Here is a 13258-nt window from a genome sequence, read left to right as displayed (position 1 = left end):
TTGTTTGTTCTTTGGTGTGTAGTTGGGAAACAATGGGATGAAAATTGAGAATCACTTTCTTTTTCCCGAGCACTACACCCATGTTGACGTTGATTTTTTTTTCTGTTTTTCTCTTAAAGTTAACAAGGCAAGGAATGGTAGTGGTATGACATTACACTCTTTTCTTATTTTGAGAACCTTAGAAATAATTTCTCCTCTCTGACTTTGTTCACTGGAACTATTTTTTTTTTTTTCCTGAAAGAGTATGCTTAAATTGCTCTTGATCCTTGTTACTACCTAGCTTTTTCCTAAACTCTGTGTTTATATTTATTTCTTATCAGATAAGTACATTGTACTTCTTGTTTACCTCCTTTTCCAGATTGAGAGTAATGTAGTAATGTATGTTAATTGTAGAAAATTGGAAAATAAAACATATGAAGAAAAAATTAAAAATACGTAAATCCTACTACCAAGGGAGAACCTCTATTAATATCTTGGTTTATATTTTTGTCTTTTTTTTCTCTTTCTGTGTGTGTGTTTATTTACGTATGTATGTATGTATACATGTGTATGGAAATATGCATATATACTTTTTAAAACTGCATTTATTTTGTTTTCAAGGAAAATAGGAATCATTCCTGTATACTATTTTACAACTTTCTTTATTCATAAATACACTCCAAAAATATTTTTATTTAATGATGACTTTTGTGGCCAGGTAGAACTCAACCTCGTGAATTTACTAAGGGTGGGCAAGCTTATTTTTTGAAGGACTCGTTAGTAAATATGTTAAGTTTTATGGGCTATATGGTCTGTGTCACAACTACTCAGCTGTGCTGTTGTAATGCAAAAGCAGCCATAGACAATACATAAATAAATGGTATGGCTGTGTTCCAATAAAACTTTTATGCACATAGAAATTTAAATTTCATGTAATTTTGAATGCGCCATGAATTTTCATTTTTCTTTTCATTTTTCTTTCAAGCTTTTCAAAATGTAAAAACTATTGTTAGCTTATAGGCCATCGAAAAACATATGGTGGTTACCAGAGGGGAGGTAGGAGGGGAGAGGAGGAAAAATGTTAAAAAAAAAATGGTAGAGCCGGATATAGTTTGTTGGTCATAGGTTGGTGACCTTGAATATAGTGTAAATTAACTTTACCTGTTAATGCAATTTTACGTTTTTGACATTAAAGTATAGCATTATGATAATTCTAATGAATGTGATTACTTCTGTAGGATAGATTTAGACAAGAAGATTACTTAGTCTAAAGGGTATAAGCATTTATTAAAACTTTTTAAAAAATTTTGTTAAATTTCAAAGATTACACATTTCCACTAGTAGGGTGTCTGAATGAATGTTTTCCACATTTTCCTTAAACCGGGTCTTAGTCTCCCCATCTCTACTCACAATTTGTTAGATGATATTATCTGATTGTTTAATTTTGCACTTATTTAATACAAATGAATCTGAACATTTTTTCCATTTATTATTTTGTACAATTGTGTTCCCTATTTATGTCCTTTGTCTCTTTTTCTGTTGTAGAGTTCATCTTTTTCATAATGATTTGTAACATCTCTTATGTATTAAGACTGTCAATGCTTTGTCGTGTGTTTTCCTAGTTTATCATTTATCTTTTAATATACTTATGTATTTTGATATGAAGGCATATTTTACATTTTTATATAGTTATAGCTATTAATATTCTACCTTTTTAATGTAACCCAGTACTTTTTATTATATTCACAAAGGTGTATAACCATTGTTATCTAATTCTACAAAAATCTTTTAGTGAGCTTTGTCCTTTCGTCTTTCTGTTTTGTTTAATTAGTTTTTCTTTTAAAAAAAATTTTCGGAAGGATTTTTTCATATCAAGACCTTGTTGCCTATTTTTGATATCAGAAAATTAAACATGCCTCTTCCAGTTAAAAATAATGTTTAGAGGATTCTTTCATATTGTGATTGAATTATTTAATTCCGCCTCACGTGCCAACTTAAATAATAAAAATAAGGGTGATTTTTCTCTCATGAATAGGTAAAATATAGGAAAACTTGGAAAAAAAATCTCAACCCATTAACATTTTTGGATTTTTAGAATGAATATAAAGAACCCTGCATATTGGCAGAGCCTGTTGACTCATTTTATTTTGATATCTTGAGAAAAAAAATGACCATTCCCCTACTTTGGGTTGTACTTAGTGATCCTAGTAGGTTGTAAAGTGTTTGGGATTGTTTGGAAAGCTTCATATTTCCCCTTCTAGTCTTTTAATGTCTTACTTGCAATTTAAGGTTTTGCCAAGGATTTTGGTTGAAAGGTAGATAGGTAATTTATAATGTACCTAGGAAAATGCTGAAACTGTTGAAAACTTCTTTAAACTACTACTATAAAAATTTTGATTGTCTGGGCATAGTCCAAAGAACTAAAATTTGGGGCATTGTTAATAATTTAAAACACTCAGGAATTTTTAAAATAATAAAATTTATTGTCATATTTGCATGTATTTCTGAAATACTCTTTTAAGAAAAATGACTCAGTTTAATTTTAAATAGGTTCGATATTTTGGGCTTTATGGAATAATTTTTAAACATTAAATAGGATAAGTTTTTTTTTTAATTTCAGAATATTTATCTGAGAATTGATTTTATTATGCTAATCTTTTTTTCTCCTTTTAGATGTTATCCTTTATGTATGCCCATTTGGCCTTCTTTCATCAAGGATATGATCTGTTCAGTGAACTTGGGCCCTACATGAAGGATCTTGGTGCACAGGTAACGTTGTACTATACTTCTAGATTGTGTTGCAAACTGATATCTGTTATTTCTTTTAACTGAAGTATAATTGACATATAACATATTACTTTCAGGTGCGCAACATAATAATTAGATATATTAATATATCGTAAAATGACTACCATAATTAATTAACATTTCTTTTTCTTCTGTTGAGAATGTCTAAGATCTACTCTCATATCAACTTGCAAATATACAATACAGTATTATTAACTATAGTTACCATGCTGTACGTTACATCCCCAGGACGTATTTATTTTATAACAGAAAGTTTATATCTTTTGACCCATTTCATCCATTTTTCCCACTCCTCACCTTCACTTATAGCAACCTCTAAACTGTTCTCTGTATCTGTGAGTTCAGTTTTTTTGTTTTGTTTGTTTTTTTCATATCAGTGAGTTCATACGGTATTTATCTTTCTCTGTCTGACTTATTTCACTTAAAAAAATACCCTTTAGGTTCATCCATGTTGTTGCAAATGATAAGATTTCATTAGTTTTTATGGCCAAGCAATATTCCATTGTATATATATACCACATTATCTTTATCCCTTCATTTATTTATGGACACTTAAGTTGCTTCCATATCCTTACTATTGTAAATAATGCTGCAGTGAACATAGGGATGCATGTATCTTTTTGAATTACTGTTTTGGATTTCTTCAGATAAATTCCCAGAAGGGCAATTACTAAACATATGATAGTTCCATTTTACATTTTTAGAGGAACCTCCATACTATTTTCCATTGTGGCTGCACCAATTTGCAATCCTACCAACAATGCAGAAGAGTTTCCCTTTTCTCCACATCCTAGCCACCACTTGTTATCTCTTGTCTTTTTGATAATAGTCATTTTAACAGGTATGAGATAATACCTCATTGTGGTTTTATTTTGCTTTTCTCTGAATCGTGATGTCATGTACCTTTTCATGTACCTGTTGGCCATTTATGTTTTTTGTGCAGATGTGTCTGTTTAGATCCTCTGCCTGTTTTTAAAACCGAATTTTTTTTTGCTGTTGAGTTGTATGCATTCTTTATATATTTTGAACATTAAATTCTTATCAGATATACGATTCGCAAATATTTTCTGCCATTTGGTAGGTTGCCTTTTCATTTTGTTGATGGTTTCCTTTGCCTTTTATTTTGATGTAGTTCTACTTATTTATTTTAGTTTTTGTTGCCTTTGCTCTGAAACCTGTATTTATAAAGAAATTTAGCATATTGGTAAATTTAATAATCATTTATTTAATGAAGATGTTTGGTTCTACACCAGATTTATGTATGGGCTAAATGTGTAACCAAAAATGAGATTAAAGTAAAAAAATGTTACAGATAGCATATAAAGGTACTGAAAAGGAAAATAAAACAAGGTGTTTGTTTGCAGTGTACGTAAGTTATTTTTCTTTTCTTGCATTTGGAAAATTAATTTACTGTCTTAATGGGGTTTTCGTTTGAGTTATAGCTCTTCTTTGTTTTCAAAAAAATTTGTATTTTGCTATTTCGAATCATAAAATTTTAGAAGTTGAAGATTATAAAAACTCTTATGAACTTTTTCATTTTATACCAACACACGCACATATATGAATTATACCTATATGAGAATGTTATATAGAAATTTTAATATGTTCAAATTATATTAGAGCTGGTCTGGGACATTCTTTTTCGTTGATTGTTAAGCTTTCTGGATTTAATAGTATCAATTTATAGGTAATTTTCTTTCCCAAAAAAGTTCAGGTTATTTTTTGAGGAAAAGGAATTAGGACGAAAAATAGAGTTTAGGGAAATTGGAAAGAGGCATGAGAATTGCATTTTCTGACCCCAAATAAATATGGTGCGTGCATGTATTTGTGTTTCAATGATGTTGGGGAGGGATGATGTGCAGGGCATATGCCATGAATTACAGAGATACTATTCTCTTCCTCTGCCAAACTTAATTTATTGGAAGAAACCAACAAGTCACCAGACTGTTTATCTCTGTGCTAAGTGCCCTCTCTGAGTATATAAATTGAGATTAGATTTGTTTGCATGTGATAGAAAGCTGAAAATAGTACTAGCTTCAACAACATAGAATTTTATTTCTCATATGTAAAGTCAAGGGCCTGGTATGGTGGTTACTTGATCCACAGGGGCCCAGACTTATTATAGCTTTTGATTCTACATCATGGTTCAAAGCAGCTGATCAAGCTTTAGTCATCATACTACAATTCCTACTAACAGGAAGGAAGAAAGAGGAGAGAAAAGATGCATTTTTTTTTCTTTGAAATTGTACACTTCTACTTATATCCCAATGTCATAATAGCTGAAAGGAAAGCTGGAAGATATAGATTTAATACCACATAATCATGCGACCTACTAGAATTGGGGATTTTATTGTTAAGACAGAAGGAGAGCAAATGGATGTCGGGGGCACCTAACTGTCTCTACCACACAGTAGAAAATTAGACTGTTATAGAGACATATACATAGGACATCTCAGACTTGGGAGGAAGGCAAGACTAAGCTCTGGGCACTCTTCACATCTTATCAAACATTAGATTGTACCCTCATCTTACATTATCATTTATTAAAAACAAAGTTGGATTGTAGTTGACTAAATTAATTGTATATTTTAGACATTTATTAATTTCAGTTTTGTAGTTTTCCCCTTCCCATGTCTGACATAATTTTACATCTAAGCCGAGGTGCCTACAGTGCCTATGGGATAATATGGCCTGGTCGGAGGTGGCCAGTTAGGATATTTTTTCAGTAAATCGGTCATGAGATAATGGCATCTGGAATGAGGGTTATGGTAGTAGGGATGGACTCAAAAAGATAGATAAAATCTAAAAAATATTAAGATATAGTCAGTTTGATGGGTTCGGGTTTAAATGTGTTGATTATGAGGATATGATACATAAGTGGGTATATAGACTTGGGAGTCAATAGCATATAATTGTTAATTGGAGCTACAAGAGTGGGTTAATAGGGATCTCAGAATCATGAAGCTATGTTTTAAAAATATAGGTGTCTGATCACTGTGCCTAAAGATTTTGATTTGATGTTAAGGTCAAGGTTATTAGTATAGAGTAAAAAGAGAATCTGTCTTGGGACAGGGCCTAAGAATGACCAACTTTTAAGAGATTGCTAGGTAAGGGGATCTCCATGAGAGCAAAATGAGAGAGGAGATGGAAAACTAGGAGACCGGTAGCACAAGCTGAGGAAAGAGTGTCTCAGAAAAGTGTTGGAGGTAGTTAGCAAGTTCCAATATCAAGTAAACCTAGGACTGAGAACTACCTATCAGCTTTAGTGACTAGAAGGTTACTTGTTACCTCTGTGAGGGTTGAGGATCTTAGTGGCAGAAATTCTAAATTTATAATTTATAGTTAGAAAGCTAAATTACAGTGGGCAGGTGAAAATGAAAAGGGCAAGTAGAGAACAGGGGAAAATTTTCAAGAAGTACTGTGAAGGAAAGAGAGAGAGAGAAGGTGGTAGCTGGAGAAAATGATGGGTTGGAGAAAGGTTTGATTTAAGGTAGTATGATTTGCACAAATTAAAAAGCTTATGGGAATGGCAAAAGTTGAAAAGCAGAAAGAGAAGTGATGCTATCTGAGGTAGTAGGAGTGGAAGGGATTCAAAACAAGGTAGAGGTTTATGGGCACCTAGCTAGTTATAAGAGCTGTTAAATTTATACTGTTCAACACTAATAGAGACATGGGACATATCCTGCTGTGCTCCAAGCTCTTTCTTCCTGATATAGCCCCCAGCATCTGGAAGATATGCATGCTAGTCTTCACATCTCTCCAACTCATATTTCCCCCACTCTCTTCCAAGTTGAAAAATATTGTTTCTTTATATTCCTGCCCCAACAGTAGGGTGAGAGATTTCTCCCTTTCTGCTGCAATAGCAATTGGGTGAGATGCAGCAGAGGAAATTGCGACCAATTTGAGAGGCAGAAAACCATCATGCATTGCAGTACTGTGTGGGAGGTACATGCTCTAAAGTTTATAAATATTAGTGTGAATCCTGGGGATTGCCTTGAACTGCACTTCAATTTGAATGAATGAATAATATTTATATGCCATTCTGTTGAGGCTATAAAACTGGTATAATGATTATTCCACTTATTCAGTATAAGAAACTACTGAGGACAAACTTTCATAGTGCAGCACGTACCACCATTACTTATTAAATCAGTATTACATGTTACTAAGGTATGTATGTATTACATCCTGCGGTAAAGTTGTGTAGTTACCATCTAAATCAAATATATTATAATAGTGATAGTTTCTGTTTTAGTTCTTTATTTACTATTCAGTGATATTAAGATTCTGTGGCCAGAATTATTCTCTTGTAGAAAAATAACGTTTGTGATAGAGAGTGAATAAAAGATCATATAGTTTTTTAAGAAGACTTTTATTTTCAATTCAGCTTTTAAAGGATAGCAGTTAAAACACTTGGACTTTTAATACTTTCTCTTCCATATTTCTGTTGATATTTACATTTTTATCTATTTATTTATTACAAATTAGTCAGTTACAGGTGGTGGGAGTTCAAAGATGAAATGACATGCATCACAGTCTAGAAGAGCAGAACCACATATTGGAGTATTTTATAACCCATTTGCTTGTTATTCCAGCAAAGAGGAGTTCAAGAAGCCAGTGCATTTGTCATAATACTGGAAATCAGATACTTCTCTTTTGATGAAAAATTATCTTTCTTGATGGAAAGGAATATGAAAGAAATGGGATTTTATGATTTCATAAATTTTTTGAGTTTTAAAAAAGAATCTTAAAAATTGGTGATTTTATACTCTAGTCTTATGAATGATTAATTTATTATTACTATTATTTTTTAGCTTTCTCTTTTATCTGGTGAATGATTTTTATGCCTTTTAGATTTGATGATAACATTAGGAAGCCAACATGAAAACATGAAGTATCTTGGGTGATTGGAAGTCTTGTTACATTGAATTTGAGAGAGCTGGCCTATACTAGTTCAGTGGCTACTTTTTATTGTTTCGGAAAAAAATCTTCTCTGTCTTTGATTGTAACTACCAGAATTGCTGAGTGGGTCAGCAGGCAACTTAAGCTAGAGTCATTTTTCTTATCCAAGGAGTAAACATGTTATTATTGTTGTGTCCTTGACAAGGACTCTCGTCACATTTGCTTGAACCATAACTGTTCTTAGAAACGTTTTCCCTGGAGGAGTTATAGACCTTCTCAAAGAGGATTTGATACTAAGGGGAAAAAAAGAACTTCCATTTAAAAATTGTAGCCAAAATGCCTTTTTCAGTTAAATTGAGTGACTTATTGGGAATATGATTAAAAATAAATAAACTTACTTTTTTGTGGGGTCTGTATAATTTTCTCCTTTTCCTTTTCATAGTTGGATCGACTGGTTGTGGATGCAGCAAAAGAGAAAAGAGAGATGGAGCAAAAACATTCCACCATTCAACAAAAGGTATTAGAGGGGAGAACTAAAGGAGATTAATTCTCATTTTACACAATTGTTTGATTATTGGTTTCAGCAAGATACCATTGTGTTGGAACAATCCCTTTGAGTTGCTCTAATAATTAAATTGTGTAGATAAATTCCTCCTTTTTTGTGAAAAGTAAAGTATTTTTCAAATGTTCAGACATTTATTTTATTATTCTTTTACATCAAAATATTTGAAAGACATGGTCTTAAACTAGTTTATAAAAAATCAGTCTTTTAGGGCCTTTAATTTAAAAGTGGCCATTAGAAAACACTGTGTATAGTGTTTCAGTTGGAATATCACCAACCCCAATGAAAGTGTGTATGTGATGGGGAGATGGGGGTGGAGAACACCTTAGCATCAATGTGTGTGTTTGGTATTACAGACTTTCCAGCTTCAGTCACTCTAAGGCAGCAATCCCTATCTTGCATGTGATGCTGACATTTCACTTACATTTCTTGCTAATTTGCCTAAGTCTAGCTAAACTGATATTTGAAAAATATATTTGAAAACAAAACTTGAAATATGAAACTAGTTTTTATTTCTGCATGCTAAAAGCTTTCAATATGATACACCTGGAACTCTCTAATAATATTTTATATAGGTAGTGACATTTTTTGTATAGTAATCTGAAAATAAAAGGAAAGAATTGGAAGTTGAGTGTCATAATACAAGTATGTGACAAGATGCCTTTCATACTTACCTGTCGTGGGAAATGCCACGATTACAAAAGTGGTTTTGCCGGGCTAAGGCTTTTTGATTGCACGTTGGATGTACTGACCCTTGGGATTTTCCCAATTATCGGAAACTCATCTGCATAACTTGTGGTGGTGGGGGACTGCATTTGCACTTTTCCCTAAAAAAAAAAAAAAAAAGGATGCTTTCTAGCATTGCTTTAAGAAATCTGTTCCCTTGATCAACTTTTGTTATGGTTTATTTAGAATTCAAAATACCAGCAAAGTAGATCTGACATAGAACATACCAGTGGAAAAAAATGAAAGTGGAATCAGTAATAAAAGTAAAAAAACTTTGTTGGTGATAGGTTATTAATACTCAAAAAGAAAAGAGAAGATCGTCTACCACACTATCTTTAAATTAGTTACTTCTAGCTATAATCAAGACTAACTCAGTGTTTTGTTTTGCGGAAGGTTAAATCACTTTTGGTTGGGTAACTTAATGACATTACCATGGAAAGACTGTTAAAAATTAGGACTAGTCATTTCTAATTAAAACAAGAGATCATGGTATTTGTAGAAACGTGTGACTAGGTGCTTAAACTGAATTATTTGATGAATATTATACATCTTTTAATATCTTTCCCTATTTTATACACAACTCAAAGTAGATTATTAAATCTAAAATTAATTTTTTTGATTTTAAATAATAGTCAATTACTGTTTTCCTTTAAAGAAAGTAATGCTATTTTTGCTCATTATGTATACTTACCTTTTTTCTGCCCTTAAATGCGGACACAAGGCTGCATTACAGGTAAAAAAAAAAAAAAAGAAAAGAAGATCCAATCCACTAAAAATTAAGGGAAAATATGTCTAATGTAATTATTTAGATTTTTAAGAATTGAACTTGATTAAAGAAATAATGATGCTGCACACATTCATGTAAACTGTTTTTTTCAAACATTCCATTCTTAGCAGGCAGCACTGTGTGAGAGTTCCCATTGCTCCTTGCCACCTCATTGTCTTGTGAGAGTCTTTAATTTTTGCCAGTTTTGGTGGGTGGATATCGCTATCTCATTGTGGTTTTAATTTATGCTTTAGTCACAGATGAGCTCAAGCACTTCCCCCTAGGCCTGTTGTCATTTGGATATTCTCTTTGTGAAATCTCTGTTAGTCTTTTTTCAATTTTTCCATCAGATTGCATAACTATTGATCAGATTCTTCATATATTCTGATATAAATTCCCTTTGGGGATACATGTGTTTTTAATTTTCACATAGTTTTTAAAAGAAATATTTTTTATTTTTATATTTTTGTGTGTCTTTTTGTGTCTTGTTTAATAAATTCTTTCCAACCCAAGATCATAAAGATATAACTCCTGTATAATCTTCTAGGTATTTATAGATCTACCTTTTATGTTTAGATCTTTAATCTATCTGTAATTGGATTTTTGTGTATGGTTTGAGGTAGAGAATCCAATTTCTTTTTATTCTCACATTGGTAGCTAATCGACCCAGAATCAGTTATTTAAAAGTCTGTACTTTTGCTACTACTGCGTGTTTTATACTCTCTGTTGTACATCACATTTCCATGTAAATGAGATCTGTTTCAGGCGCTCTATTCTGTCACACTGGTCTTTTGTCTCAATTGTGCCAAAACTGTGCTGTCTTAATTACTTTAGCTTTACAGTATATCTTAATATCTGACAAAGCAAAGCCTTCTATCTTCTTCTCTTCAAAAGTGAATTGCCTAAGTTGTGCATTTCTATATAAATTTTAGGAGCAGCTTTTCAAAGTGCATAAAATAGCTTTTGGGATTTTGATTGGGATTGCATTGGATCTATGAATCAATGAAGAATTGATATCTATTTTATAATATCTTCTAATCCATAAGCTTGAAATATTTTTCCATTTACTTAAGTTTTCTTTAATATCTTTCATAAAGTTTGATAATTTTATTGTACATCTTTTGTTATTCCTAGACACATTATAAATCTTATTGTAAATGTTATCTCAAACGCTGTTTACTTTTGTTATGTATTTGAATAAAGTTGATTTTTCTATGCTGATTTTTATAATCAGTAATCTTGTTAAGCTCTCTTTAATACTAGTTTATCTCTGAATTTTTCCTTATGCTTTGTATACAAAGTCATATTGTCTACAAATAATGATAGTTCATTTCTTTCTTTCCAATCCTTTGCTTTTTGTTTGTTATCTTGATGGTTAGGACTTCCAGCATAATCCTGAAGTGGTAATAAAGGTCCTTCTTGTCTTGCCAAGCTTGGTCTTGCCTTCTATTCCCTGGGCCCCACACCATAGCTTCCTGATCTCCTATGAGACAAATGCTCTTAAAACAAAAATTGGTTTCTTTGCTCTGCTTACCTCTTTGGCTTTAAATTTTTACTTAATCTTTTGCCTTTGAGTATGCTCTTCTAATTTGTGAGCTTATCAATATATTTAAATTCTAATATTATCTATTATATCTAACATTATTAGTTGATTTCATTATAAAATCATGTAATATTTTAGGTACTATAAAATATTAATTTAATATTAATAGTAATTAAATTGAAGAGTTAATTCATCTTAAGAAATATAGTCAAAATAGAATACTATAATGTGCTGCACTTTCAAGGAAGTCTTATTTGACGTTTAAGTAGTGTCAAGGTTATTAAAAAACTGCTTATGTTATAAATGAAACCTTTAGAATGTTGCTGAACTCAATTATATCTATTGCTGACTTAAACCTGTCTGCATAATTAAGTCAATTATAGCCTCAAATAAATTTTAAGTGAGGGAATTAAAGTTTCCTTGATTTTTTTCCGAAGAAAAAAGTAGGAAGAAATATAGTAAGTAATTTACAGATTGTTTCATTTTATTATTTTAGATGATTGTATCTTTATGGTTAAATTTTGAGACATGCTAGGAGTTTTTGCTTTTAATTCTGAATTTAGTCTATTTCCTTTTTCTATCTTTGTAGACTCTTAGATTTGGAAGGCCCTTAGGTCATTCTCACTCTGCCTCCCTTAAGTGCAGGACTTCCGTGTTCCAGATCTTGGCAGGTGGTCATTCAGTCTTTGTCTAAACCTTTCTCAAGACAGAAAGTTTACTACTCTCTCTAATAGGATAGTGTTCCCTCTTTGATCATTGGAGCAGCAGTAATTTTGAAAGTTCTAAGACTCATTTTTAATTTGAGGATAGCAGCAATTTTGTAGTTTTGTTCAAATTATATTGGTAGTTAATCAGGAAGAGTTTTAAATATAGAATTTTTGATTTCAAAAGTTATGAATCCTTGGAAGAAAATTAAAAGTATGTGAATATTAAAGTGAATATTAAAATGATTAGAATGATAGAAGATTATGAGTGATTCTATAGTCCTTATAAAAAAGTAAGCTCAGCATGCCCACTTCAAACTGTGGTTCTTATCCTTTGCAAAACTAAATTTTATTTTAGGAAAAAAAAATGTCATTATCTTATTTCTGAACTCCCATATAGTGGAATTATTACTCTTACTAGTTTTAAAAACTACCATAATAATAATATATATTTAGAAAATAATGGTAGATTTAAATAATCCCAATTAAATATATCCATATTCCTTTTTTTTGTTAGGCACATATCACCACAAAATATTGAGTAAATATGAAAATATTTTAAGTATAACACCTTATATAATATTTAGTTGCTCTCTTTGTCTCTTTGTAAATATACTATTTTGTGTTTTTAATCACAGCATATATCTGTATGGTTTATATTTTGTTTTCTCATGTAGAGTATATTCTGTATAATCATCTGTGTTTTATATCATCAAGATAATAATAATTATTGCATAGTAGTCCACTAAATTGAAATACTTTAATATGTTGAAACATTCTTCTATTAAACATTTAGGTCTCCCTTTTTCCTAGGAACATTTTCGATATAACTATCTTAATACAAAGCTTTTCTACTATTCGAGCTGTTTTTCTAGAATAAATATATTGTCTAGGGAACTTACTCAAATCATATGAACTTTTTAATGTGTTATTTTGTCTAGGATTTCTCCAGTGATGATTCTAAGTTAGAATATAATGTAGATGCTGCAAATGGCATTGTTATGGAAGGATATCTGTTCAAACGAGCCAGCAATGCCTTCAAAACTTGGAACAGGTAATATATTTCAAATACTAGTCTCCATCTTTCAATATTCTCAATTTTCTGACTTTTCCTTTGATTTGGCAACTCTTTCCTTCCTAATTCTCCAAATTCACAATCTACAGTAATTTTCCTGAATCCAATCCATTGAAGATAAGAAGCCTTTCTAGGGAAGGGGACCCTAAGAAGCAAGTGAAAAATGACAGCACTAATTCTAAATTCTAAAATT

The 13258-nt window shown here is 31.3% G+C and overlaps 1 protein-coding gene and 1 non-coding gene across 10 annotated transcripts in view; both read left to right on the top strand.

Annotated features, from left to right (window-relative positions):
* ACAP2 (ArfGAP with coiled-coil, ankyrin repeat and PH domains 2) overlaps positions 1-13258 on the top strand; it is a 123053-nt gene that overhangs the window by 77080 nt on the left and 32715 nt on the right. For 6 of the 9 annotated variants that reach the window (XR_004950443.1, XM_016135306.2, XM_016135303.2 and 3 more), the window contains exons 8-11: positions 2653-2748; positions 8132-8206; positions 9699-9710; positions 12932-13044. Coding sequence is in view for 8 of the 9 variants with exons in the window: in XM_016135306.2 (XP_015990792.1) it covers positions 2653-2748; positions 8132-8206; positions 9699-9710; positions 12932-13044 (296 nt within the window). In the remaining variant the exon portion in view is untranslated. The remainder of the gene's footprint in view (positions 1-2652; positions 2749-8131; positions 8207-9698; positions 9711-12931; positions 13045-13258) is intronic. The other 3 variants (XM_016135307.2, XM_016135304.2, XM_016135302.2) reach the window with 1 other exon arrangement.
* LOC118602280 lies at positions 8918-9081 on the top strand. Its single transcript, XR_004950644.1, has one exon. It is a non-coding gene; the product is annotated as a U1 spliceosomal RNA (small nuclear RNA).

The sequence above is a fragment of the Rousettus aegyptiacus genome, unplaced genomic scaffold (assembly GCF_014176215.1).
Source record: "Rousettus aegyptiacus isolate mRouAeg1 unplaced genomic scaffold, mRouAeg1.p scaffold_m13_p_4, whole genome shotgun sequence".
In the NCBI taxonomy this organism is placed as follows: Eukaryota; Metazoa; Chordata; class Mammalia; order Chiroptera; family Pteropodidae; genus Rousettus; species Rousettus aegyptiacus.
The sequence above is the reverse complement of the archived record's forward strand: the minus strand, read 5'-3'. Positions and strand labels throughout refer to the sequence as shown.